Raw genomic sequence first — 22,059 nt, 5'->3', positions numbered from 1 at the left:
ACCTCCATGGTTTGGGTCGCCTCTCGCCCCCTTAAAAGCCTGGAATTCTGGTTACACGTTTATTGGGCATATTTAAAAACCCCATCAATTAAAAAACAGCACATAATTTGTTCCGTGGAGTGGAATGGTTGGAAGGGAATGTGGCAATCGGCTGACTTCTGCTGGAAGCAGGAAGACTTGCTTATCTACTATTTATTCAGAGCAGTTCCCCAAACGTGGGTCTCCAGCTGTTTTTGGACTACAACTCCCATCATCGTTAGCTTGCAGGACCAGTGGTCAGAGATGGTGGGAATTGTAGTCCAAAAACAGCTGGAGACCCAAGTTTGGGGAACTCTGATTTTGAGCATTTGTACCCTGCTTGTTTAGGGGACGTGGGTGGTGCTGTGGTCTAAACCACTGAGCCTCTTGGGCTTGCCGATCAGAAGGTCGGCGGTTTGAATCCCCGCAACGGGGTGAGCTCCCGTTGCTCAGTCCCAGCTCCTGCCAACCTAGCAGTTCGAAAACACACCAAAAAGTGCAAGTATTTACATACGTACCGCTCTGGTGGGAAGGTAAACAGTGTTTCTATGCACTGCTCTGGTTTCGGTGTTCCATTGTGCCAGAAGCGGCTTAGTCATGCTGGCCACATGACCCGGAAGCTGCACGCCGGCTCCCTCGGCCAGTAAAGCAAGATGAGCGCCGCAACCCCAGAGTCGGCCACGACTAGACCTAATGGTCAGGGGTCCCTTTACCTTTATGTCCTTTTTGCATTATTATTATTTTTTAAATGCCCACTCAGTTGGGCAGGCTAAGTTTCACTTAAATGTTTGCTTTTCGGATTTATTTTTTTTAAGTGCTATTTAAAGGTACTTAACTCGTCATTAAAATCCGGAAAGAGAGAAAAAAACTAATCAATTTTGAGGGTATTTTTCACCCTCTGTATTTCTCCACCTAAAGAGGGAACCGAATGGGAACCTGAAATCAACATCTGCGAATCTCTCGCCTTTCCCCTTTGGTTTGGCGCAGATCCAACCAGGAGGCGTGGCTGGGTGTCGTCGAGGCCCCGCCCCTTCTCTTCCTCTTCTTCCCCCACCAACCCCGGACAGCAGCAGCGAATTGATTGGCCGCCTGCGCCGTGACCGTTACGCCTCGCGTTGCGCCGCCCGACTGCGCGTGCGCCGGCGGCCCCTCGCAGGGGGCGGGCTCCGCTTCGCTCGAGGCCTCGCCATTGGCTGCTTCCCGAAGCCGTCCCCGCTGATTGGCTGAGCCGAGGGGGGCAGTGGGCGTGCCGGGCGCTTCCAGTCAGGTGCGGACGCCGCTGACAGAGGCAGGCGGAGGCGGCCGCCTCCTCCTCCCGCGCTTCTTCTTCCCCAGCACCCGCCAAGCCTGGGGAGATGGGGCGGCCGGAGCCTCGGCCCTGAGGGGAAGGCGCCAAGGAACGGGCCGGCGGAAGGGCGGGGCTGTGGCGGAAGGGGCGGGGCGCAGGTAAGGAGGGGGCGGGGCTTGGGGTTGAGTGACAGGCGCTCCAGGAAGGGGGGTCTTTGGAGGGGCTCCGTCTTGCTGGGTCGCCTCCCCCCATCCCCGGCCTAACCCAGAACCCTGCTCCAAATCCCCACCCCAGGGGGAAGGCTGCCGGTACACTGCCTCTGGGTATGGAGGCTCCATGGGAAGGGACCCCCAGGGGTCATCTAGTCCAGCCCTACCCTGCCATGCAGGAATCTCAGCTAAAAGCATCCCTGGCAGGAATTTCCTCTGCTGGGAAAAGGAGGGAGAGGCCACCACACCTCCGGGGAGACCCTCCCACTGTTGAAAGGATCTTACCAACCGAAAGGAGGTCCCTTCATCTTGAAAAGACCAACCAGTGAACTTGTCACCCATAACAGGAAAGCTTCAGGCAATTCAACAGTTGGTGGGTGAGCACTGGTAAAGGTAAAGGGACCCCTGACCATTAGGTCCAGTCGTGACCGGCTCTGGGGTTGCGGCACTCATCTCGCTTTATTGGCCGAGGGAGCCGGCGTACAGCTTCCGGGTCATGTGGCCAGCAGGACTAAGCCGCTTCTGGCGAACCAGAGCAGCGCACAGAAACGCCGTTTACCTTCCCGCCGGAGCGGCACCTATTTATCTACTTGCACTTTTTGTGCTTTCGAACTGCTAGGTTGGCAGGAGTGGGGACTAGAAAGGCGGATTGCAGATGTCCAGGTAACTTGAAGATGGCAGAAGCATTAGGAATTCAGATATATAAGCTAATAAGATATATAAGCTAATCGCCGAACAGCACCTTAAACCTACAGTTGCCACAATTAGGTGCCTTTCTCCCCAAAATGGGGTGTGTTGTGGCAGTTATTATTATTAATTTCTATTCTATACCACGTTGTATTTTAAAGCGGGGTGGGGGGGTATCTCAAAGCTGTTCAAAGCATCAAAGAAAACAACCCAGAATGAAATGAATTCAAGCTTCCGGGAAAATATTTCAGATTCTTCTCTAAGTGACATTTCGCTTTCCCCGTATTTTGTTTTACCTGTTGCTTAATTTATAGAGCTTGTCCCATAGCGGAAGGACTCTAAAGGGCAGTGTAGCGTAATGGTTAGAGTGACGGGCGAGGGCCCGGGAGATCGGGGTTCAAACCTCCACTCCCGTCATGAAGCTCAATGGAATTTGTGGGAAAGCTTAATTATGTTTATGGACCCAAGTAGGTGTAACATGCATTTAAAAATAAATAAATAAAATGAATAGGACCCGATGGGAAGCGGGTGCTGATCATTAACTGGATTGGAGCAGGCAGAAGTGTAGGGTGGGAGTTAACCCTTTACTCCCTTGCTGTGCAACCAGCTCCTTTGAAGCTGCTATTTGCATTGGAAGGATATGCTACACAATTCACAGTTCCACCCCCCCCATCCCCGCTACTTTAGGATAACCCTTGGTGAAGTAGCCTGCGGTCTACAGAAGTCCATGGCACAATAAACTGGTAAAGTCTTTAAGGTGCCACAATAGTCTTCGTTGCTTTTCCCTTGGGGCTGTGCAACACACATCTTACGAGGAGAAGAAGATTTTGAGGTGTGCGTTTTGAGAATGCATTGTTGTTGTTGTTTAGTTGTTCAGTCGTGTCCGCCTCTTTGTGACCCCCTGGACCAGAGCATGCCAGGCACTCCTGTCTTCCACTGCCACCCGCAGTTTAGTCAGATTCATGTTTGTAGCTTCGAGAACACTGTCCCACCATCTCATCCTCTGTCGCCCCCTTCTCCTTGTGCCCTCCATCTTTCCCAACATCACGGTCTTTTCCAGTGAGTCTTCTCTTCTCATGAGGTGGCCAAAGTATTGGAGCCTCAGCTTCAGGATCTGTCCTTCCAGTGAGCACTCAGGGCTGATTTCCTTCAGAATGGAGAGGTTGGATCTTCTTGCAGTCCATGGGACTCTCAAGAGTCTCCTCCAGCACCAGAATTCAAAAGCATCCATTCTTCGGCGATCAGCCTTCTTGATGGTCCAGCTCTCACTTCCATACATCACTACTGGGAAAACCATAGCTTTTACTATACAGACCTTTGTTGGCAAGGTGATGTCTCTACTTTTTAAAATGCTGTCTAGGTTTGTCATTGCTTTCCTTGAGAATGCATAGGCAAAGTTATTCTCCCTCGCTCTTGAGAAGAGCTTGCGCTCAGCTGGTTGTGGGACCAGTTTCACGCTGGCCAAGTTTTAAGGGATGTTGCCTTCCTTGGGTCGGGTTTTTAGAAATCAACCAAATGAAAAGGGAAGAGCTGTTCCCTCTTTTATTATCCAAGCGACTGCTTTTCAGAATGATGAAGACCACAAAGGCAGCTCATTTTTCCAGGAACAGTCCTTCCTTCCTGGACATTTGCTGACCGACGCACGCATTTCTTGAACAATGGGGATCCTCTTGGGAGATGTTCCCCTGCCTTTTTGTTCTGTAATTAACTAAGACGTAAATATAGTCTGCTGAGTATGTTGTCCGTCTCCTCCCACACACACACTTCATTCCTTCACCTTCTTCGAAACCGTGTTGTTGATAATATGTCATGTTTGTGAGAATCTAGGGCCTGCACAAATGCAGAATAGGATGTGTGCGATTTCCCTTGACGTTCTTGGATAGCTCGGTTGTTTAGACGTTAGAGCATGGTGCCGATAATGCCAAGGTTGCAGGTTCGATCCCTGAAAAGGACAGAGCTCTGCATATTCTTGTACAGTCGTACCTTGGAAGCCAAATGCATTGGCTCCCGAACAAATCGGTTCCCGAACGATCGAAGTGAGTGTTCTGCTGCTGCCAATTGGAAGTCGCGCTTTGGTTTTCGAATGCTTCCGGGAGTCAAACGGACTCACAGAACGCATTCTTTTCGAAAACCAAGGTACCACGGTTATCCTTCCTTTCAGCTCTATGGTTCTTTTTGATAGTTTATACAGGCCTCCCTTGGGACGCGGGTGGCGCTGTGGGTTAAACCACAGAGCCTAGGACTTGCCGATCAGAAGGTTGGCGGTTCGAATCCCCGCAATGACGGGGTGAGCTCCCGTTGCTCGGTCCCTGCTCCTGCCAACCCAGCAGTTCGAAAGCACGTCAAAGTGCAAGTAGATAAATAGGTAGCGCTCCAGCGGGAAGGTAAACAGCGTTTCCGTGCGCTGCTCTGGTTCGCCAGAAGCGGCTCAGTCCTGCTGGCCACATGACCCGGAAGCTGTACGCCGGCTCCCTTGGCCAATAAAGCGATATGAGCACCGCAACCCCAGAGTCGGTCACGGCTGGACCTAATGGTCAGGGGTCCCTTTACCTTTACCTTACATGCCTCACTTATGGTCATTTGTCATTTTAAGATTGCCAGTGTCTCTTTTTCTCCATTTTGCCTTGAATGAGACATGGAAGCTGAAGAAAGTCTCCATTTTGTCACCTGGATCACCCATTCACAGAGCATCTCAGCCTCTGGTCCCCAGGCGTCCTCCCACTGACCTGACTGCATTGTGATTAGATGGACCATGTTACCTGTCAATCAAGACCCACCTGAGCCAGAAAGTCTTAAAAGGAACTTTGATGCCGTATAGTTGCTTGACCAGGCATAGGCAAACTCGGCCCTCCAGATGTTTTGGACTACAATTCCCATCATCCCCGACCAATGGGCCTGTTAGCTAGGGATGATGGGAGTTGTAGTCCCAAAACATCTGGAGGGCCAAGTTTGCCTATGCCTGCTCTTGACCTTTAACGCTGCTATTTTACACTCAGTTGTAAGTAATCGCAGCAGGGGTGATTCACAGATGGCATTTAACTCAGAGTAGGCTTGCTGAGATGCATAAGACTGAATCAGATTAGTGCTGGAGATGCTAAGAGGTTGAGGGAATGTTCTTTCATATGTGGCGGACCTGTAAAAGGGTAAAAGAGTACTGGGAAATGATCCATAATGAATTGAGAAAAAATGTTTTAAAGTACTTCCCCTCCCCCCCAAACCAGTCTTTTCTGTTGGGCATAATTCAGACTGAAATTCCCAGGGGTCAAAAAATGTATGCTACTACTGTGGCCCGTGTTTCGTTAGCCCCAAAATGGAAAACGAGCGAGGTCCCAATCAAAGAAGAATGGCAAGTTAAGTTGACAGAATATGTGCGGCTTGCAGACTTAACATACAGAATAAGAGAACAAGAAGAACATACGTTTAGAGAAGACTGGGAAATGTTTATTGAATATATGGGAAATATATATATACAGCTGAAAACGCTGGCAGCATTCAGATAAATTCAACAGTGTAAATAAGCTTTCATGGATGTAATAATTGAATACTGAACGGTTTAGTTTTTGTAAAATATACAGAGATTTATGATATGTTAAATGAACCATGGGCAAGACAACAATGCCCATTTACACCACAAAGAACTCATAACCCACCTACTCTCAGCAGCCAGAAGCATCATAGCCAGACACTGGGGAGACCTGTCAGGAGTAAGTATGGACCAATGGTACCAAATAGTATGGGAAACAGCCCTACTAGAAAAATTAACTAATAAACTGAAACTGACATGGGGACAAACAGAAGAAGACGCCTTCACCCCGGTATGGCTCCCCTTTATCACATACACAGCCCAACAGGACAATGACAACAGCATACAAATCAATATGGCTAACCTGATCCAAAACACCCACCCACCTCACTCACACACGAAAACAAAGATCACCACAGCCAATCACAAGCAAACAACCACACCCTAGGCCAACCCCAACCTCTCTCACCACCAAAGGAACACAAGTGAACAACACAAGCAACGCTGACACCAAACTCTACATACATTAAACATAACAGAAACACCGCCACCCGACCCCACCCCCACCCATCTTCCCTCTCTCCACCCCCCTTTCTTTTTTTCTTTTTTTTTCTTCTTCTCCCCCTAATGCCTCAACAAATGAAATGGATTTGTAAAAATGTTACATGGAAAAAAACCCCAAAAAACGAGGCATTACCCTTACTTCTGTAAAACAAGAAAATCCTTAATAAACAAATAAATAAAAAATAAAAATAAAAAATGAACCATGGGAAGAGAAGAAGCGAAGGCATTGATATCCTAAGGATGTAAAATTGGGTACTTTTGATTGTAAAACAGAAAATTGCCAACTGAGCAGCAAGGCGACAAGCCGCGAGGTGTATCGGGCCCGACTTTGACCAGCGCTTTCTGTCTCTTCCTCAGGCCTACCATGATTCTGCTCTCCGGCTGCTGATGCCATCGCATCCTCGGTTGCCATGACAACAGGCGACTGCTGCCACCTCCCGGGCTCGCTGTGTGACTGTCCGGGCAGCGCCGCGTTGTCCAAGTCGGTGGAAGATTCCGACTTTGGGCGTCCTCAGTACGTCACCCAAGTCACGGCCAAGGACGGACGGCTGCTCTCTACTGTCATCAAAGCCCTGGGGACGCAGAGGTGAGGCCGAGGCGCCCCGGGCTTGCGATGGATCGGTCCGGGGGTGTGAGCCTGGTTAGCCGGCAAGAGGGGCGTCCTTTGACCCTGAAGGGCCGAGTTCAGTTTAGAGTCGAAGAAGCAGAAAGCCTTTTAGTGATGCCTGGGGGATAGGGAGGGTCAGAGTTGGAAGGACACCTGCAAAAACATAATGATACGCAAGTCCGTGCCTCCTCCTGTTACCCACTTAAAAGAGCCTTTTATTCAGAGGACTGGAATCCTACATAGTTTGAGCAGTGTTAGAAACTGAGATATATTAACTAACCGCCAAATGGCACCTTAACCTAGGTTGCGGTTGCCACAGCTGGTTGTCTAGGCACTTCTTTTTGGCACCTTAAACCTAGGTTGCCACAATGGGATGTCTAGGTACCATTCCCCCCCAGTGAAGAAGAATTAATTTCATTTCTATACCGCTTTGTAAGGGACGTGGGTGGCACTGTGGGTTAAACCACAGAGCCTAGGGCTTGCCGATCAGAAGGTCGGCGGTTCGAATCCCTGCAATGACGGGGTGAGCTCCTGTTGCTCGGTCCCTGCTCCTGCCAACCTAGCAGTTCGAAAGCACAAAGTGCAAGTAGATAAATAGGTACCACTCCAGTGGGAAGGTAAACGGCGTTTCCGTGCGCTGGTCTGGTTCGCCAGAAGCGGCGTAGTCATGCTGGCCACATGACCCGGAAGCTGTACGCCGGCTCCCTCGGCCAATAAAGCGAGATGAGCGCCGCAACCCCAGAGTCGGCCACGACTGGACCTAATGGGTCAAGGGTCCCTTTACCCTTTACCTATACCGCTTTGTATTTTAAAGAAACAGTCTCAAAGCAGTTTAAAATATCAAGTAAAAACAATGCAGAATAAAACAAAATGAAACTTTAAGGGAAATGTTTCCGATCCTTCCCTAAGGGACATTTTGCTTTGCCCCATACCTGTTTACCTACTCAATCTAAAGAGCTGCCCCATAGCCAAAGTGCTATAGTAAACGAACCCTTCTGCTGACCTGCTTAAGTAAGATGGAAGGGCCAGCCAGATGGAGATGTCAGCCGCCAGCCTGGCACTCAGAGATCTCCGCTTGGTCGCGATTGGACCAGCGCCAGGGGCAGAACATGCCTGGCGACTGGGGAATTTTTAGCGTGGGGGTTTGAGAAAGAAAGGATGCAACTTGGACGTTGCGTTCAGAAGGACGGGTTGAGTTCCCAGCGTCTCCACGGTCGGGAGAATCTCCCTGTCAATAATAATTGTCAGAGCTGGCTCCGGGTCCCAGCTCACCAAGGACCAACGCTAGCCGATAGTATATTATCAAAGTCTTTATTGAAGAATAGTTTCCATTTCAAAGCCTCAGCGTCCCAGCTCTACGTCTGAACTTTAGACCGGCGAAGCTCCATCTGAGTCTTCCCCCCCTGCGCACCAGTTTAAGACTCTAATCTTACTCCACCTCTTCCTTCTCTCTCTCTTCCTCTGGGTCCTACTACCCCTCGGGGTCTCCTCCCTCCTGGACTCTTCTGAGGCAGACGTTGACCCCTCTGACTCCTCCCCCTCTCTTCGGCGGGCTTTAGGACCTGGCTCCCTACCCGGGCTGCCCACCTTGCCGCCCTCCTGTACATTTGAACTTGGCGCGCGCGCGCGTTTAACTTTCCTGATGACCGTTTCCTCGCTCCCTGACGAGGGTGTGGTCGCTCCTGCCTCACGTTCTCCCGCTGCCCGCGCGCCACCTGATCCCGATGCTTGGGACTCCTCCCCCCTACTGCCCTCTGGGGGGGACGCTGGTCCGGATTTCCAGCTGCTACTCTCTGAGTCCCCTCTGGCCCCTTCTTCCTGAGGTGCCCCCCTGGGCACTCCCCTTGCCCTGACCATGGGGGCCCCTTTCTGTGAATCTTCCGAGTCACTGGAGAGACTCAGAGACCTTGGACTGCTGTCTTCGCTGACATTTCCTTCAGACTCCTCCCCCTCGCTCTCCATTTCCTCCCTCTCCTGTGACTCTGCTCCTGAACCCCTGACAATAATAATAATAATAATAATAATAATAATAATAATAATTTATATCCCGCCCTCCCCAGCCAAAGCCGGGCTCAGGGCGGCTAACAACAATAAAACAGTACAACAGTACAACACAACACAACACAACAATCTAAAACCATTCATTATAAAATTAAATCAAATCAAACCAATGGCAACCATTGGGCTAGAGCTCCGTGAAGATTGCCGAAGGAGGGTGTCAGGCTGTGCCCTGGCCAAAGGCCTGGCGGAACAGCTCTGTCTTGCAGGCCCTGCGGAAAGATGTCAAGTCCCACAGGGCCCTAGTCTCTTGCGGCAGAGCGTTCCACCAGATCGGAGCCACGGCCGAAAAAGCCCTGGCTCTAGTTGAGGCCAGCCTAACCTTTCTGTGGCCTGGGATCTTCAAGATGTTTTTTATTTGAAGACCGTAAGTTTCTCTGTGGGACATACCAGGAGAGGCGGTCCCATAGCTACGAGGGTCCTAGGCCGTATAGGGCTTTAAAGGACCCCAGGGAGCCACTGCCAGACAGTGGTCTGATTCTGCAGAAGGCAACTTCCTGTGTTTCTTCCTCTGTTGGAGCGGCTTATCTGTGGCTCTTTCCAGTTAGTCCGACTCACTCGCCCCCTGCACACAATCTCTCCAGACATCCTTTGTGATGCTTCGGCTGCTGCCTGCTGGAATTGTATCTCACATTCTCAGGTAGAACACACGAAGCGGAATGCATTTGTTTTCACAGCATGGAAAGATGCAGGCAGACACAGTCGTCTTTCTCATCTGCTCCTGTTCGTGCCCTCGGTCTTCGCACGAGGGCTGAGAAAAAGCAAGTCTGTCAATCAGGGAAGGGGGTGTTTTTGGCCTGGCAGGCCGGATCTTTATCTCCCGCCCCTGCAGGCCAACTTTAACTGGTGGACGGGGGCGCCCGTCTGCCAATCATCTGATGTCACAAGGATTTCTGGTGATTGATTGGTGAGCAGGGCTGCCCATCTGTCCAAGTTGACCGGGGGGGGGCGCTCGCTCCCTACATACAGTGGTATCTCAGGTTACATTCACTTCAGGTTACATATGCTTCAGGTTAAAGACTCCGCTAACCCAGAAATAGTGCTTCAGGTTAAGAACTTTGCTCCAGGATGAGAACAGAAATCGGGCTCCGGCGGCGCGGCAGCAGCAGAAGGCCCCATTAGCCAAAGTGGTGCTTCAGGTTAAGAACAGCTTCAGGTTAAGAACGGACCTCCAGAATGAATTAAGTTCTTAACCCAAGGTACCACTGCACTGCTAAAGCCCAGCTGCCTCACATCCCACCTCCAAGCTTCACAGAACTGGGCTATGCTTGATTATCATCTCCCAAAGGAACTTGTTGCTGTTGTTTAGTCGTTTAGTCGTGCCCCACTCTTTGTGACCCCCTGGACCAGAGCAAGCCTGGCACTCCTGTCTTCCACTGCCTCCCGCAATTTGGTCAAACTCATGCTGGTAGTTTCGAGAACACTGCCCAACCATCTCGCCCTCTGTCGTCCCCTTCTCCTTGTGCCCTCCATCTTTCCCAACATCAGGGTCTTTTCCAGGGAGTCTTCTCTTCTCATGAGGTGGCCAAAGTCTTGGAGCCTCAGCTTCAAGATCTGTCCTTCCAGTGAGAACTCAGGGCTGATTTCCTTCAGAATGGAGAGGTTTGTTCTTCTTGCAGTCCATGGTACCTCAGGTTACATTCGCTTCAGGTTACGTACGCTTCAGGTTAAAGAGTCCGCTAACCCAGAAATAGTGCTTCAGGTTAAGAACTTTGCTTCAGGATGAGAACAGAAAGCGGGCTCCGGCGGCATGGCAGCAGCAGGAGGCCCCATTAGCTAAAGTGGTGCTTCAGGTTAAGAACAGTTTCAGGTTAAGTACGGACCTCCGGAACGAATTAAGTACTTAACCTGAGGTACCACTGTATTGCCAGAGCAGCACCCAGCAGGATTGAACTCTGTCATCAGCTGGTGGGAGGAGAGTTCAATCCTAAACTCTCTGGGGTCTGCTCACCAGCTGATCAGTGGGCGTTATCCTGCTGTTTCAGCTGTGTGCCCGGTCTCTGTGGGGAACTGGGGGTCGCAGCCAGCATAGATTGGAGCCCCACCACCTGTCCATCATCATCCAACGTCACACAGTGACTTGAGTTGATTGACAGGTGGGTGTGGTTTTGGAGAAATGCCCCAATTTTTTAAAAATGTCTCTGCCAGAGTCCTACACACGAGTAGAACGAGCCTAACTGGAACAGAGGCAGGAAGGATCACCATGTCAGATCACTAACCCCTTGAAATACAATTTTTCTTCCGGATAGCTTGCCCATACACACTTTCCCCACCCCGGTCTTCTGAAAGCGGCTGAAGCCCCCTTCTCTTTTGCCTTCTCCTCGCAGCGATGGCCCAATCTGTCGAATCTGCCACGAAGGCGGAAGCGGAGAAGGCCTTCTCTCGCCCTGCGATTGCACAGGCACCTTGGGGACCGTCCACAAGAGCTGCCTGGAGAAGTGGCTTTCCTCCTCCAACACGAGCTACTGCGAACTGTGCCACACCGAGTTTGTTGTGGAGCGGCGGCCCAGGCCCCTGATTGAGGTGGGTGGCGCCTCTCTCGCTCGCCTCAGGGCGCGATCTCCGGGCTAGAAGTTTTGAGTGGGAAAGAGAACGACAGATCTGTTTCTTTGGAGCACTTGCATTCTGCTTTGTCCCTGCAAAAGATTCTCAAAATGAAATTGTGCTCAGGTGTTATAAAAGGAACAGGAAGGCATGATCTCTCCATGGAACCGGAATAGATCAGGCAGCGCTCCCTGCCCTCTGCACATCAGAAGTTCTCTCTAAGGTCCTCTGAGGCAAGGGAGTGGGGCTGGGTGGCTGGAGTTATCTCAGCCCACGGTGGGAGCAGTCTTCCCCTGCTGGTAGTTGATGAGAAACACAGATAGGATATCTGATAACTTCCATTTTTGGGCTACAAGAACCCTAGGTGCCACCGTTGCGTATTGAAATAAAGAGGTCCCTACAGTTATGGAGTTGGGACGCGGGTGGCGCTGTGGGTAAAAGCCTCAGCTCCTTGGGCTTGCCGATCGAAAGGTCGGCGGTTCGAATCCCTGCGGCGGGGTGCGCTCCCGTTGTTCGGTCCCAGCGCCTGCCAACCTAGCAGTTCGAAAGCACACCAGTGCAAGTAGATAAATAGGGACCGCTTACTAACGGGAAGGTAAACGGCGTTTCCGTGTGCGGCTCTGGCTCGCCAGATGCAGCTTGTCACGCTGGCCACGTGACCCGGAAGTGTCTTCGGACAGCGCTGGCCCCCGGCCTCTTTGAGTGAGATGGGCGCACAACCCTAGAGTCTGTCAAGACTGGCCCGTACGGGCAGGGGTACCTTTACCTTTTACCTTTACAGTTATGGAATGGCAGGCAAAATTATTTGAATATACGGAATTCGCGAAAATGACATATAAAATCAGACACCAAAAAGGGGCAAAGTTTATAGAAGATTGGAGTAAATTTGTAACGTATATAGAATGGAATCGTAGAAGCTTAAGAACGACAGCAGGACTAATATAAATCTTGCGACGTGTACAGAAACATAAAAGAAACTGTAAGAGGAGGTATTTCAAGAAAACCGCAACTGGGAAGGAAGGAAGTCGAGGCGTGACGATATTAAGATTGATTGTAAAGTTTGTTTTATTTTGCTTTTTGTTTTTTGTTTATTGAAAAATGTCAATAAAAAGTATTTAAAAAAAGAGAGAGAGAGAAACACCGATAGGATAGGCAGAAACACATACAGTGGTGCCTCGCAAGACAAAAAGAATCCGTCCCGCGAGTCTCTTCGTCTAGCGGTTTTTCCGTCTTGCGAAGCAAGCCCATTAGCGGATTAGCGCTATTAGCGCTATTGGCAGTTTAAGGGCTATTAACGGCTTTTTAAGGCTTAAGGGATTAGCGGTTTAGCTGCTAAAAGGCTATTAGCAGCTTAGCGCTTCAGAAAAAGGGGTTGGGGAGCGGAAAAAAACCTCAAAAATTTTCGTCATTTTCGTCTTGCGAAGCAAGCCCATAGGGAAATTCTTCTTGCGAAGCACCTCCAAAACGGAAAACCCTTTCGTCTAGCGGGTTTTCCGTCTTGCGGGGCACCACTGTACTTGGAAGCTCACAAATGGCAGCTGTCAAATAAATTTGTGAGCAACTCCTTCATAGCCGGCAAACCTTCCACCCCATCGTAAATGGATAATAATGCAGCCTCTGGACTGTCGGTCAGTGATTTCTGTTATCTCCTTAAGCACCCTTTGACCCCCCCCCCATGTACATATTTACACCCCCACCACATGTGAACATAATTCCCTGCTTCCTGGCATCCCCTACAACATAACGCCGAATATTCCTTGTTTATTTGATTTCAAAATCATTCCCAGCATGTTGCTGGACAGCAGGAACGCAGGCAGTTGCTTGCTCTCGATTTAGGCTCAGGCACCCTCTTTACTCCCGGGAGATAAAACTTGTTTGGTACTAACAAGGTGCCTCTGAGAGTTCTCAAACAAGAGACAGAGCTTTCAGCTCCATCAGCGTTCTTGTTTTTATCTAATGTGACTGGCGTTAAATACCATCTCCAAACTGCCCGTATTTTTCGCTCTATAAGACGCACCAGACCATTAGACACACCTAGTTTTTGGAGGAGGAAAACAAGAAAAAAAATATTCTGAATCTCAGAAGCCAGAACAGCGACAGGGATCGCTGCACAGTGAAAGCAGCAATCCCTCCTGCTGTTCTGGCTTCTGGGATAGCTGCGCAGCCTGCATTCGCTCCATAAGACGCACACACATTTCCCCTTACTTTTTAGAAGGGAAAAGGTGAGTCTTATAGAAGAAAAAATATGGTAATTTATAGTAATTTTCTTTTATTCTCATAGACAACATTTTCAACGTGCGATTCTTTCCCCTTCATTCTGACAGATTAATCCCCCTCTGTCTCTTCCTTCCTCCTCTCCAGTGGCTGAAGGACCCCGGCCCACGCAACGAGAAACGGACGCTGTTCTGCGACATGGTGTGTTTCCTTTTCATCACCCCGCTGGCTGCCATCTCCGGCTGGCTTTGCCTCCGTGGTGCCCAAGACCACCTGCAGTTCAATAGCCGCCTGGAGGCCATCGGCCTGATTGCCCTGACCATAGCACTTTTTACCATCTATGTCCTTTGGACACTGGTGAGTGGTCATGCCCGCTTTCTTCTCGGGGTTCTTCTTCCACTAAATTTGTCTGCTCCTCCTCCTTACTATTATTTGGGGGCAGGTTATGGGTCAGTGATAGGGATGCGGGTGGCGCTGTGGGTTAAACCACAGAGCCTAGGACTTGCTGATCAGAAGGTCAGCGATTCAAATCCCGCGACGGGGTGAGCTCCCATTGCTCGGTCCCTGCTCCTGCCAACCCAGCAGTTTGAAAGCACGTCAAAGTGCAAGTAGATAAATTGGTACCGCTCCGGCGGGAAGGTAAACAGCATTTCCATGCACTGCTCTGGTTCGCCAGAAGCGGCCACATGACCCGGAAGCTGTACGCCGGCTCCCTCGGCCAATAAAGCGAGATGAGCGCCGCAACCCCAGAGTCGGCCACGACTGGACCTAATGGTCAGGGGTCCCTTTACCTTTACCTTGGGCAATTCCAAACCTAACCCTGATTATTCTTGCTCTCCTTCCCCACCCCGCTTGTGACCCCCCTCCCACCCCGCCGGCCAGGTTTCATTCCGCTACCATTGCCAGCTGTACTCCGAGTGGCGAAGGACCAATCAGAAAGTCCGCCTGATGATCCCGGACTCCAGGAATCCGCACCCTGTTTCGCACTCGCTGCTCTCCGCCAAGCTCCTGAAGAAGAAGGCCGACGAGACGACCGTATGAGCCAGGAGCGGCCCTCCGTAGGCGAGGGGGGCCCTCCCCTCGCACGGGGCGGGGAGGAGGGAGAGAGGAGAGCGGGATAGCACTTTCTCCCGCCCACAGCGGCAAAAGACTCGCCTAAACAATCAGCCCGACCAAAGGGGGAATCTTGCCACTTGCCCCGTTCCGCTGCGGCGAGAACACAGAACGACAACGAGCCCCCCAGGGGTGTGTGCAATGAGCTTGGCTGGCGGTGGGCCCTGAGCGCCCGCCGGCCAGGCTCCGTCTTCGAGACGAAACCTAGCAAAGGAGAACGAAAGCCTCTCCCTATATCCATATATCTATATTATATTACCATAATTATTGTTGTTATTATTCTTATAATTTTGTCACTCTTCTTCATTTCCACGCCTGGTGTTGTCGCTGTTGCTGCTGTTGCTGTTTGTGTCCAGGCCCCCTTTTTTTATGTCGTCTTGACAAACGTCCCCGCGAGAGAGGCGGAGAGGTGACCTGCCCGTTGCTGCTGCTTCGACGCTCCACCACCACCCCCCGCTCACCTCAAGCCCGTTGCGCTTTGTCGGTTTCGCTCGGTGGAGCATTTGCTGTGGAGGTTTCTCGCTGCCGCATGACCTCTCCTACACGGCAACCTATGCGGCTGTCGCATTTCGGGGAAGGCTCGAGAATCGATGAGTCCTTAACCCCCGGCGGTTTAATACCTGCTGTCCCTGTGGGTAGCAGCTGGGAAATGTCTGAGGAAGCCTCTGCAATAAATATCCACCCCGCGAAACACACCGGGCGTGTTTTCCAGAACTTGCGATGACTTTCTAAGCGGGGGGGAAAGCAATGTGCAGATCTGCTTGTCATCTGATCGCATTTGGGAATGAATTGGTGCTCTTCCTACGAACAGGAGGGTGGGAGGGAAGTTTTTCCCCTTTTGCGCCCTTCTTTCCTCGGGGTCTCTCCAAGCCCCCTTTCCTGTTTTTGCACTACATAGATTTTTTGGGTGGGGGAGCGCCGAGCCCCCTCCCTCGTTCCCCCCCCCTCCCTCTTGTTTCTTTGTCAGTGATGTTTCTCTCCCCGGCCAGAGGATTCTGTGCATTTGAGAATGGATTTGAAGTATAATGATAATAATCCCAGGAGGAGTAAAAAAATGAAAAAAAAATTGAACCAATGTTGCGACTGGAGAAGTTTTTCTTTTTTTAAAAAAAGTAGAAGGTTGCGACTGACTGAGTGGTCGTTTTTGAGAAGTCTCGGCAGCTCGTTGCTGTAATAATCTGTGTGACGCTCTCCGGCGTGAAAGGAAAGCTCTGTCCACGCTGGGGAAAGGGCTAAAAGTTTCTGAGCACTTGATCTGTGAAGAGCATACGGAAAGTTCATTTTAAAGAGGAATTGCTTCACGTTCACCCGCTCCGAAAAGGGAACCAGTTCGGTCCCTGTTCAATGCACAGTTCAATTCACAATTCATCCACGTGGTTGGTCCTCGGTCTCCACTGCCCTGCTTATCTTCGGAATTTTACAATCAGCTCTGCTAAAGTATAAAAGAAATTGAAAAGAAAAGAAAAAAAACATCAAAACACACACCGTGTACAGTAATATGAACAGTTGATTTATTTACTGCAATTATGGTCTTTAAGCTTAAACAGCAATATTTACTTTCCCTCAGCCTTTAAGCTTAAACAGCAAAGTCACTTTTCAGAGAGTTAAAAATGGTAATTGTGGTGACCGCAATGAAACACAAGAGTTGAGTGCAGTGGAACCCATTACCCCCAGCCTTAAAAAGATAAAGGTACCCCAGCCCGTACAGGCCAGTCTTGACAGACTCAAGGGTTGTGTGCCCATCTCACTCAAGAGGCCGGGGGCCAGCGCTGTCCGGAGACACTTCCGGGTCACGTGGCCAGCGTGACATCGCTGCTCTGGCGAGCCAGAGCCGCCCACGGAAACGCCGTTTACCTTCCCGCTGGTAAGCGGTCCCTATTTATCTACTTGCACCCGAAGGTGCTTTCGAACTGCTAGGTTGGCAGGCGCTGGGACCGAACGACGGGAGCGCACCCCGCTGCGGGGATTCGAACCGCCGACCTTTCGATCGGCAAGCCCTAGGCGCTGAGCCTTTTACCCACAGCGCCACCCGCGTCCCTTACAACCTTAAAAAAACCCACACAACACATAGCCCCAGGACGGATTGCTGCTTCCATAGTCTGGGTCTCCTCTCTTCTTTCCTGATTGCACTTTTTTTTCCTGCATCTTGAAAAATCCCATCAATTAAAAAAACGGCACACAGAATAATGTCTTCAGTGGGGTGGATGTAAAGGCACTTTTGCTGTTCGGCTGACCGTTGTGGGAGCCGGCTGACTTCCGCTGGGAAAAGGGCAGTTTTACTGAAGCAGGTCTCCAGTGTTCAGAACTAATAATAATAATAATAATAATAATAATAATAATAATATATCTTTATTGTCATTGCCCCCTTCGGGGACAACGAAACTACTTGACTGCTCCATAAAAACACTAATTAAACAATACAGTATGATACAGCAAGGGAGATTAGATGACTTTCAAAGTCCGGGCTTCCCATTCAGGGCCGAGATCGCTCTGGAGAAGAAGCTGTTCTTAAGACGGCTCGTTCTTGTCTTCATCGTCCTGTATCTCCGTCCCGACGGCAAGAGCTCGAAGAGACAGTGAGCAGGATGCGATGGATCTTTTACTATGTCCAGTGCCTTCCTATGGCACCTTGTGGCATAAATCTGCTCTAAGGTGGAGAGTGGGCAGCCAACAATGCTCTCTGCTGCCTTCACAACCCTGCGCAACCCCATCCTGTCCTGGGTAGTACAGCTTCCGTACCACACACATAAGTGAGCACGCTCTCAATGGCACAGTGATAGAAGGCAAGCAGCAGTTTCTGCGGAAGATGGTTTTTCCTTTCTATTCTCAAAAAGTACAGTCTCTGCTGCGCCTTCTTCACTAGGGCCATGTTTGGGGTTCATGGGAGACTTGGAAGCGAAGGAGCTTTGCAGACTTAAAAGACTGGTTCACATCTTAAACAGGCCAGTCCTGATCCCGTCTGCAGCCTGCCTCGTACTTTGTAGTGAAGTTTGGGGCAACTTTTGCCGTGTTTTTTAAGAAATTATGCTTACTTGTATATTACCATTATTATAAAAACATATAAATCACTTGCAGGGGTCAGCAAACTTTTTCAGCAGGGGGCTTATCCACTGTCCCTCAGACCTTGTGAGGGGCTGGACTATATTTTTTTTGGGGGGGGGGGTGAACGAATTCCTATGCCCCACAAATAACCCAGAGATGCATTTTAAATAAAAGAACACATTCTACTCATATAAAAACATGCTGATTCCCGGACCGTCCGTGGGCCGGATTTAGAAGGCGATTGGGCCGGATCCGGCCCCCGGGCCTTAGTTTGCCTACCCATGACCTATTATGGCATTTTTTTTATCAAGGGTTATAGTGACACGTGTCCTAAGACTTGGGCTGTATCCGAGCAGGGTTTAGTCCAAAGCAGACACGTGGAAATGAATGAACATGCCTAACTTAAGTTTCATTAATAGTGGTCAGTCTACATAAGCTAATTCATTTTTTAAAAAACCAGAGCAGTTTACAGCAACTGGTGCGTACCATAAAAACCCTGTTTAAAATGTTAAAAGCAGAAATCAGGTTAACCGTGTAGGAATTTTAGTGTGCGGATTTTTGTGGAACTATAGGGTGCACCTGCCAAATATATATACAGTGGTACCTCAGGTTACAGACACTTCAGATTACATACGCTTCAGGTTACAGACTCCACTAACCCAGAAATAGTGTTTCAGGTTAAGAACTTTGCATCAGGATGAGAACAGAAATTGCGCGGCGGCAGCGGGAGGCCCCATTACCTAAAGTGGTGCTTCAGGTTAAGAACAATTTCAGGTTAAGAACGGACCTCCGGAACGAATTAAGTTCTTAACCCGAGGTACCACTGTATATTTTAAAAGTCATAAAAAAATTCACTTCTCAAGGTCTGTTTTCCAGGTGGGAAACACCAGAATAAAAGGACATAGACCATTTCAGACAAAAATCCTTTGAGGAAAAGAGAAGGGTATCTTTAATATTGCTGCAGCAGGGCCAATCTTACAGAAGAGAAAAGGTAACATGGTTCCTTGGCTTTAATTACATGTTAATTTCTAAAACCACCAACCGCTACTTTGATTTGGATTTGATTTCTTATCTTTCCATGCTGCTTTTCAGTCAAATGAACCCCAGACCAGCTTACAAACAATAAATAAGAATAACATGTTAGAGAACATAATAAAGGTAAAGGTAAAGAGACCCCTGACCATTAGGTCCAGTCGTGGCCGACTCTGGGGTTGCAGCGCTCATCTCACTTTATTGGCCGAGGGAGCCGGAGTACAGCTTCCGGGTCATGTGGCCAGCATGACTAAGCCGCTTCTGGCGAACCAGAGCAGCGCACAGAAATGCCGTTTACCTTCCCACAGGAGTGGTACCTATTTATCTACTTGCACTCTGACGTGCTTTCGAGCTGCTAGGTTGGCAGGAGCAGGGACCGAGCAACGGTAGCTCACCCCGTCATTGCGGGGATTCGAACCGCCGACCTTCTGATCGGCAAGTCCTAGGCTCTGTGGTTTAACCCACAGCGCCACCCACATAAGTCATACAGAGTGATTAACAAATCACCAGTAAAACAAATCAAATTGATTAACAAACATAAACTATTGTCCTATTGACTCATGATGTTTAGCTCTTACTTGCAAAGAGATGCACCTAAGAACATTTCTGGAATTAATTCAGAAAACACGCCTGGTCATCTGGTTCAGAAAAGACGCTATTTAGAAACCATTTCATTCACAAAAGGGATGTGTGGCCAAGCACTTGAATTTCTAAAGGCGAGGAAATATGGGGGCTGAGTAGCTTTCCAGAGGATCGATTCAGCCTCCTTTCAATTTCACATCGCCATTGCTACGTAATAATCCGTTTTGCTATTCCACATCATCCAGATGTGTTTGGGTTTCCTGGCACCCTAAAGGTAAGATTTTTTGACATATAATAATACAGAGCAGCTGTGGATTCCTGGAGTTTGAACCCGCAAGGGATTTATATATACAGTGGTGCCCCGCAAGACGAATGCCTCGCAAGATGGAAAACCCGCTAGACGAAAGGGTTTTCCATTTTGGAGGTGCTTCGCAGGACGAATTTCTCTATGGGCTTGCTTCGCAAGACGAAAATGTCTTGCGATTCCTGGGGTTTTTTTCCGCTCCCCACCCCCTTTTTCTAAGGCGCTAAACCACTAATAGGCTTTTAGCAGCTAATCCCTTAAGCCTTTAATAGCCACTAATAGCCACTAATAGCGCTAATCCGCTAATGGGCTTGCTTCGCAAGACGAAAAAACCGCTAGACAAAGAGACTCGCAGAACGGATTCTTTTCGTCTTGCGAGGCACCACTGTACCCTGTGCTCTGATTTCCTTAGTATCCCGAGGTGAGATATGGCTAGTATTGGGCTGGCCCTGGGAGAGCTGGGTTCGAATCTCTATGAAGCTCACTGGCTGACCTTGGAGTCAGTTGCCTAACGTACCTCACAGGGACGAGGAGAAACGGACACCACCTCGAGATCCTTGGAAGATAAAGGTGGTTTTTAAATGAAATAATAATAATAATAATAATAATTTATTATTTGTACCCCGCCCATCTGGCTGGGCCTCCCCATAGAAATGCACTTCCATAGAAACAAAAAATACAGTAAAATATCACAGATTAAAAACTTCCCTGAACAGGGCTGCCTTAAGATGTCTTCTAAATGTCAGGTAGTTATTTATCGCTTTGACATCTGCTGGGAGGGCGTTCCACAGGGCGGGTGCCACTACCAAGAAGGCCCTCTGCCGGGTTCCCTGTAGCTTTGCTTCTCACAGTGAGGGAACCGCCAGAAGGCCCTCGGCGCTGGACCTCAGCATCTGGGCTGAATGATGGTGGTGGAGATGCTCCTTCAGGTATACTGGGCTGAGGCCGTTTAGGGCTTTAAAGGTCAACACCAGCACTTTGAATTGTGCTCGGAAACGTACTGGGAGCCAATGTAGGTCTTTCAAGACCGGTGTTATGTGGTCTCAGCAGCCGCCCCCAGTCACCAGTCTAGCTGCTGCATTCTGGATTAGTTGTAGTTTCCGAGTCACCTTCAAAGACAGCCCCACGTAGAGTGCATTGCAGTAGTCCAAGCGGGAGATAACTAGAGCATGCACCACTCTGGCGAGACAGTCCGTGGGCAGGTAGGGTCTCAGCCTGCGTACCAGGTGGAGTAATAAATGAATGGATGGCCTGGCTGCACTATCTCCCTCCTCCCGCCAATTGAGGAGAGCCGCTTTTGCAAAGGGAAGCTTTGTCGATGCTAAAGGGAGAGAAAAGCCTTTTTGCATGAAGTTCATGCAGGTGCTTTATGATGAAGTGGGAAGAGATGTCTTGGGAAGGGTGGAGGAAAGAAAAAATGTATTGTAAACAAAAATTGCCCTTTTCCCTTATGGGGTATCCAAGAGCCCATATAGAGTCCTTACATAGGTTCCCTATTGGTAGGAGAAAATAGCAGAGGCCAACCAGAGAATATTGAGAAGCAAAGCAGCTAGTAAGCTTGATCTTTATTGATCTGTTGCAACAGGTTGCTCCCCTCACCTGCAGGAGAGAGGAGGGACCCAGAAAAATGGCACGCAAGGCCTTATAAAGACTTTTGAAATTGCCACCCTGTAGATCAAGACCACCCCCAGATACATCATACCTACATCACAGAAAAGGAAGTCTAAACAGAAATTTGAATGTTGTTTTTCTCCTGTCCTTGTTTATCTCCTGTCTGGTAGGTTACTTGATTGGATTGCCTGCGGAGCCTGGCCAGTCTTTTGTAGTGATAAATACTTATTTCCTGGGCCAGGTCACAGGCTCACACCCTGTTCAAACACAGACATACCCTTAAGACAGGATTTGTGAAGGAAAAGACAATGGGGAGGTTTCCCAGTTTGACCTTGCAGAGAAAACATTTGGTCAGTTTAGGAATCAAAATGGTTCCAGGTCGGTCTTCCTGTGCTGATCTATGTACGTGCTTGGCTGGTACACTTATGAACATTACCCTATATCTAAGACCTCAAAATTCCTATCACAGTATCATCCAGGGAATTTATTTTTTTTATTTTTTGGTTTCTGGTTCTCTAGGGTGCCAAAAATCAATCTCCTGAACAATTGCAGAGTTGGAACGGGTCCTTAGGGTCATCTAGCCCCCTGCTGCCGAGTTAGAAAAATGGAGCCAGCCCGTTTGGAAACCAAATAGATCTTTTTAAACTTTTTATCGGTTTTATG

At 49.4% G+C, this 22,059-nt stretch overlaps 1 protein-coding gene across 1 annotated transcript; it reads left to right on the top strand.

The window, feature by feature from the left end:
• Positions 1-1,258: 1,258 nt before the first annotated feature.
• MARCHF2 (membrane associated ring-CH-type finger 2) lies at positions 1,259-15,900 on the top strand. The gene is made up of 5 exons (XM_083421930.1): positions 1,259-1,464; positions 6,647-6,875; positions 11,282-11,477; positions 13,860-14,069; positions 14,595-15,900. The coding sequence occupies exons 2-5, from the start codon at positions 6,700-6,702 to the stop codon at positions 14,751-14,753; spliced, it is 741 nt and encodes a 246-aa protein (XP_083278056.1). The 5' UTR covers positions 1,259-1,464; positions 6,647-6,699; the 3' UTR covers positions 14,754-15,900.
• Positions 15,901-22,059: the final 6,159 nt, after the last annotated feature.

Source organism: Podarcis tiliguerta (assembly GCF_965153285.1).
Source record: "Podarcis tiliguerta genome assembly, chromosome: 18".
Classification (NCBI taxonomy): Eukaryota; Metazoa; Chordata; class Lepidosauria; order Squamata; family Lacertidae; genus Podarcis; species Podarcis tiliguerta.
Note: the sequence above shows the minus strand (reverse complement) of the source record. Positions and strands in the feature narration are given on the sequence as shown.